Source organism: Cebus imitator, unplaced genomic scaffold (assembly GCF_001604975.1).
Source record: "Cebus imitator isolate Cc_AM_T3 unplaced genomic scaffold, Cebus_imitator-1.0 Scaffold256, whole genome shotgun sequence".
NCBI lineage: Eukaryota > Metazoa > Chordata > Mammalia > Primates > Cebidae > Cebus > Cebus imitator.
The window spans coordinates 617,803-624,690 of record NW_016107571.1 but is presented as its reverse complement, the minus strand read 5'-3'; the positions used below and the strand labels follow the sequence as shown (position 1 = coordinate 624,690).

At 42.6% G+C, this 6,888-nt stretch overlaps 1 protein-coding gene across 2 annotated transcripts; it reads right to left on the bottom strand.

The window, feature by feature from the left end:
* Positions 1-203: 203 nt before the first annotated feature.
* TMEM167B (transmembrane protein 167B) lies at positions 204-6,665 on the bottom strand. Of its 2 annotated transcripts, none has more exons than XM_017499226.2 (3): positions 6,436-6,594; positions 4,294-4,425; positions 204-2,704 (listed from the first exon to the last, which is right to left on the bottom strand). In XM_017499226.2, the coding sequence occupies exons 1-3, from the start codon at positions 6,443-6,445 to the stop codon at positions 2,622-2,624; spliced, it is 225 nt and encodes a 74-aa protein (XP_017354715.1). In that variant the 5' UTR covers positions 6,446-6,594; the 3' UTR covers positions 204-2,621. The 2 variants fall into 2 exon arrangements, with proteins under 2 accessions (XP_017354715.1, XP_017354716.1); XM_017499227.2 differs by having other exon boundaries at positions 2,046-2,704; positions 4,233-4,425; positions 6,436-6,665.
* Between the last annotated feature and the right edge of the window lie 223 nt (positions 6,666-6,888).

Below are 6,888 nucleotides of genomic sequence, written 5' to 3'. Positions count from 1 at the left end.
CATGGTCGTGCGTGCCTGTAATCCCAGCTACTCAGGAGGCTGAGGCAGGAGAATTGCCTGAACCCAGGAGGCGGAGGTTGCGGTGAGCCGAGATCGCGCCATTGCACTCCAGACTGGGTAACATGAGTGAAACTCCATCTCAAATAAATAAATAAATAAATAAATAAATAAATTCAACATGTGACAAATAAAATAGACAAGGATTGTAGGGGGAAAAAAGTTTATTTTCAAAGATTTGTGCAGACAATGGTGAATACAAAATTGTATTTCAACTATAAAAAGGAGCTGACTTCATTCCACCCTGGCATACAGGGTTTATAGTGATGCCAGTTTGAATCTGAGACAATACTGCTATCCCCATTTTTCCACCTGTAAAAGATTCCCCCAGAGGAATAACTTCCTATAACTTTTAGTCAAAAATATATAAGACACATCAACCAAAGTAATGAGTTAAACAAGTTTCTGCTTATCTGCTCAGGGAAAGTCAAGAAATGAAACAAGCTGTGTATTTGTTTTTTTGCTGTAAATTACCTTCACCTTGTACACTTTTTGGTACATTCTGGTAATGAAAACATCTCAAAATGTAACAACACAAGAGTTTAGGTCAAGATGACCCACCCAGGAGGCTATAAAAACTGGTTTGAACTAGAACTGTGGAATGGAACTAGTTTAAAATATGAAGCAGCTCTAAACACCAAGCTTAGAGACATTAGCCCTATTAGAAAACAAAATCATTAAAGCTACAAAATAACAAGTGCAAAACATGCTGAACCTGTTTCCAGGGAGTGACTTTCCCTTTGTCCAACAGGTCCCAAACTCACACCCACAAGGTGTAACTCTCTTTCCTGTTCCAATAGATTTCCTTTCTCTCATGCCAAAGATCCTCAGAAATGACAATGGAAACACATGAGTTGTTGAAATTTACCCTGTGGACCAATTCCTGGAGAGATAACGGCCACAACTCTGAGATGATTAGACATGTAGTGTTTACTTGGTATTTCTAGAAACCCTCAAAGCATTAAACTGCATATTTCAAAATCTAAACTTCCTAGCAGCTTTTATTCTTTTGGAGTAAGCAGACAGAAGACAATTTGCTGCCACACAGGAATCAACCACAGCTAACTTGTCCACCATAAAGTTTTATGGTAATAGACAATTCAACTGGAAGACCCATGTCTATGCTTATAATAATTTAACCTTAGACCTATTATTTTTTAAATAGAGAAGTTCTAGACATCCAATAGCTGATCCTTCTGCGGATATAAGGAGGGAGTGGAGTAGTCTTCCAGTCAAATGCTGAGCCATCTAAAATGGTCTGCTCAGGAGTTACTAACTCCAGGGCAAAGTCCTTCGATATCAATTGCAAAGCTCTGTTTTCTTTTACTTGAGGAAACACCCTCACTTTATTTGTGGATCCTATGAACTGTCCAAATACACTGATGAATATCAGCAACTTCTCTTATTTGAATTTCTCATGTCCTTAAAGTAAATAGAATTTCCAGAGACAACTAAAGAGCAATGCAATATGAAGAAAATTAAGAGTTGGATAAGAAAAATAAGTAATCAACTAAAAATTGCCACAACTCAGACTTAAACACAAAATAAGTCTGTTGCCTTTTGTAAGATGACAAAACTACCATCTAACATCACAAGTTCTCATACTAGATGAATTTACTAGTATATGAATCAATATACTAGATTTCTTTCTTCTACCCCAACTGCAAATATATTAAACAATTATTTCTTCAATAGTTTCTTTTCCCCCAGTCATGGCATTTAAAACTGAATAACAGTATTTAGCACTAAGTAATTTAGAAAATATAAAAGGCTTTATGAAATAGCAACAGTTGATTCATTTTTCATATACCATTTGATCAACTGAAGTCTCCATTTGAGGATACTGGTGAACAGAAAAAGTTTTTCTTGTCTAAGCCACTGCTTTCTGGTCTCATCATACAGATAATTCCCACATTTTATGTAGGCCCAGATTCTCTTGGCAAAACTCTCAAGCTACGAGCACATAACACAGCTACTTCATCTGTTCCCTTTTTGCAATGAGCACCATGCCTCTTTTATGTTCCCAGATGGGTACATGAAAGACAAATCTCTAAAGCCAAAGAATTTCTTGGCATTGCATAACTGTTTCCCACCCAGCATCCCCTCCCCAGTTTGCCAGATCCAAATCAAACAGTGAAAAGAAGTCTTGAAAATTCTCTCTCTTCAAAAAAGATCTGAACACAGCCTAGTTCCTTCCCTAATGAGCCTCAGTTTGAAAAGATCCTGATGAGGAGCTGAAGAACAAAACAGGGTGACAGGTTTTTACGAAGGAGGTATGTAATCTTATCACTGAGGGGTGTAAATTTTCTGAACATTATATGCACTCTGCCAAGGACCGATTTACACACAGATCAAAGGAAGTTGGCTTTCTGTAGTCCCCTGAAGCATAAATAACATTCGTGACCATGAGGAGTTTTCCCCACATGTAGCAGGGGCAGACGATGTGCTGTCATCCTGGGGACTGATGACTTCAACTGAACTCTCCTACACTGGGTCCAGGCCTCCAACAGGTTCTTCATCCCCGTCCCCTTGGTTGGCAGTTGATGACTTGGATACTTTGGAATTCATTTTATAAACAGGACGTAAAAGGCCATTACAACACAAGCAATTGCCACAGCAGCATGCAGCCTGGTTCCAATCACAGCAGCTAGCAGGCAAAAAATAAAGAGAGATTAAATCACACCTGCCTTCACTGAAGTCCTTACTTTCGAGGTGGTATTTTGAAGTCTCTAGTCACAGACAGACATATCAAGGCTCTCAAGGACCTGGGATGTTTTTATTTTTTGAGACGTTTCGCTCTGTCGCCCTGGTTGGAATACAATGGTGCAATCTAGGCTCACTGCAACCTCCACCTCCTGGGTTCAAGGGATTTTGTGTCAGCCTCCTGAGTAGCTGGGATTACAGGCACCCAACACCACACCGGGCTAATTTTTTTTTTGAGACAGAGTCTCACTCTGTTGCCAAGGCTGGAGTGCAGTGGCATGATCTCAGCTCACTGCAACCTCTGCTGCCTGGGTTCAAGCAATTCTCCTCCCTCAGCCTCCCAAGTAGCTGGGATTATAGATGCCCACCACCACACCTGGCTAATTTTCTTTTTCTTTTTTTTGAGACAGAGTCTCACTCTGTTGTCCAGGCTGGAGTGCAGTAATGTGATCTCAGCTCACTGCAACCTCTGCCACCTGGGTTCAAGCGATTCTCCTGGCCTCAGCCCCCCAAGTAGCTGGGATTACAGGCAGCTGCGACCACACCCAGCTAATTTTTGTATTTTTGGTAAAGATGTGGTTTCACCATCTTGGCCAGGTTGGTCTTGAACTCCTGACCTCGTGATCTACCCGCCTCAGCCTCCCAAAGTGCTGGGATTACAGGCATGACCCAACGTGCCTGGCCTCTGGGATGTTTTTAAATGCTATCCTTTTGCTTTAGGGTCTAGGTGAATATACTGTTTGTTTACATTTTGTCCTTTTCCAAAAAAAATATTTAGGTAGGTAGGATTCCAAATGAATATGCCTCAAATGAAAAGTCAAAAAAGGCATCTGAGTTAATTGAATCAAGCCTTAAAAGAAACTCCAATGTACCCTTTACAGAAAATCAAAAAATTTTTCAATAGGAAAATCTTTTTCCCACTGAAGGGAGGAATTCCACCCCAGCCTAAAATGGTTTCATGTGTATACTTTTACTCCATGGAGAATACAAAAATCATCTGGATGCTAAAATAGACAATTACGTTTTTAAATAACAATTTTTTTTTTTTTTTTTTTTTTGAGACAGAGTCTCACCCTGTTTCCCAGGCTGGAGCACAGTGGCTCCACCATGGCTCATTGCAGCCTCAACCTCTTAGGCTCAAGCAGTCCTCCCACCTCAGCCTCCTGAGTAGCTGGGACTACAGGCACGTGCCACCATACCTGGCTAATTTTTGTGTATTTTATAGAAATGGGGTCTCACTATGTTGCCCAGACTGATGTACAACTCCTGGATTCAAGCAATCCTCCTGCCTTGGCCCCCCAAAGTGCTGGGATTATAGGCATGAGCCACCACACCTGGCAAATTTTAACATTTACCTCTTCCCTCAACTTTGGAGAAATATTAATTTTACAGACTCTCAGACCCAATCTGAGGGATTTTTTTTTTTTCTAAAAATGAAACCCAATACAATCCTAGCTCACTGTACCCCCTACTTTGTAGCTACACAATGTCCAGAGATGGCAGTCTCCTTTCCCTGTCCAGACATGGCCTCACCTTTGTAAAAGACACCCCAAACGCCCTTCTTCTCTGATAGCAGCCAGGTTTTGAGACGAGGAACTTTCTTGAAGTAGGCACAGGTGCAAACAAAGAGCAAACCAAACACCAGAATCCCATCCAAGGAGTACACTGTTAAATGAAGAAGAAAAGAAAACCTTAGGTACTGATCTAGCTTGGGACCTGTGATCCTGCCTGAGAACTCTAAGGAAGATAGTGTGTGACATAATAACAAAATAACCTCAGCAGGCAGTAACCAACACTTCACAAGAGGAAGCCAAGATCCTGGGACTAACAAGATTATTTTACTGTTGCCAAAAATTGCTCTAAGAGGAAGGAGGATCGACTGACCCCAGGAGTTCGAGGCTGCAGTGAACTATGATCATGCCACTGCACTTTAGCCTGGGCAACAGAGTGAGACCCCAACTCAGAAAAAAAATTTTTTTTAACATCCCCTTTACTAAAATGTCACTGCTCCCTCCCCTCACCTTTCAAGAAGTAGAAATCCTGGGGAGAAATTAGCATTCCAGGAATGACTAGTGTTGGCAATAGATTGAGACATATGAATCCTTAGAGACTCAGCTCAGAGAATTTAACATGTTCTTGTTATAAATCACTCATATGATAAAGGAGAGCTAGATAAAGAGCCAAATCTGTCAGATCTACATCTGTTAGTGAAGAATATGTTAAGGCAAAAAGTAAAGCTAAGTGGAAATTCCAAGAGTAAGAATCCACATGACTACAATTTTCCTATACTTATCTTACACTTTATGCATGATACTCTCCAAATTCCTGCCAGAGTAATAACAGATTTTTCTAAAATAAAGAAAAAGTATCTAAGGCTTCAACATAGTAGAAAGCTTTAAATTCTTAGCTGTTTCTTAAATATGTAAACCAAGCTTATTTCATGTACAGGTAAGCACAATGAATCACTTAATTGCAAAAAACGAGAAGATATTGGACCACAAAGTGGGGGGAAATGACTAAAATTTATTCAGCAATTACTGTGTCAAACTGCTCTCTCACTTCCTGGTTCAGATTCTGTCTTCCTCTGGTTAATGTCCCTTTTCTTACTGTGCCTAGTATCCTGAGACCTCTGACTTCCAAGGATGCTCTAAATGAATATTATACATAACCAGTGTCTGCCAGTTCTAGACCACACTATCTACCTCTTTTCCTCCAGTAAAACTGTCTCAAAGCTAGATGTCACTAAGAAAGGGTCCAGCAAATTAATACATACACTAAGGTATTCTGAGGAACTATGCCTTTACGTGCTACTCTTTTTCTCTCATACATTTTTGCAGACAATGCCAAAATTCACAAGGAGGTGAAATTCGAGTATTCAGTGCCAGGTCTATGGACAAAGTACTTTTGAGAAATGGTTTCCGGAGCCCCTCCAATCATCCTAATGCCGACAAGGCTTTCTCCTTTCCTATGAGGTTGACTCTAAAGATCCAGAAGGCCCTCCTTCCTGTCCTCCTCTGGAATTCAGAATTCATAGCTATAAAGTGTTTGAAGAGGCCTGGAAAAATAGGTCAGATAAACAGGGTGGCAACTGCCTCATCATTTAGAAGAAGCAATGTCTAAATCCACTCCTTGGAACACTAGTCAGGGTTTCCATGTGGGATCACCCCCCAGGACTTTAAAATCAAAAATCTTTCCGGCATTTTTCCATAACAAGAACTTTTTGGGCAGTCTACATTCACTAGCACCCCCAAAAGTGTGGGACTTGATGTTTATGTGATTTCTTGGCCCTCTCAACAAAACTACGGTCCGAAAGTATAGGAACGTAGGGGGCTGGGAGGAGGAGCCTCTCCGTTTCCTGGGTCTAAACAGCAGTGGTTCCGCTGGGACTGACCTCTCCAAGGGCCAAAAAGAACTAAGAAAAAGAAAAGGGAAAGCAAAGGATAGGGATAGATAACTCGAGGTGTGTGAATGAGCGGCACTGGGGTTTCTGGATGAATATGGGAAGGGGGAACCCATGGAGGAGTATAGGGGTACAGAAGTTTAGAGGCGTCGAGGGGCCAAGCGGGGCCGGGCTGGGAGGGGGCGGGGAGAACGGCCACGTCAGTCCCGGCCCCGCCCGCCACGTTTTCTCTTCGTTCTTCACTCCCACCCTTCGCTCAGAGCATCGGTTCTCACCGTTCGTCATGGCGGCTGGCCCTGGACCTGGGTACGGGGTCCGGGTTCAGCGGTGATAGCGGCGAAGGCGGGGGAACCTGGGGCCCGCTTGACACTTCCCGATCCGGGCCGAGGCGACAAGAAGGAGCCGTAGTACGCAGGCGCAAGGTCCGACAGGCGAACGCCGAACGCTATCGGGAATGGCTAGCCGATTACCGAGCTAGGGAACCTGCGTGCTTACGTTGGATAAGAAGAACGCTATCCCGCAGGCTTCTTGCGTGGCCATGGTAATTAAATCTTTCCTGCGTGCCCCTGCGGTGTTAGTGCTGAGGCGTAACCTTACTGGTCCGTGTCCGTGTGTTTGGAAAGGTAAACGGTTGTAGTTCTGTAGTTTATTTTGCGCCTTGGCGGCTGTTGTGTGTAAGCAGCAGCTCACTTTCATCGTCCCGGGCTTCCACTTGAGAGAACTCCAGC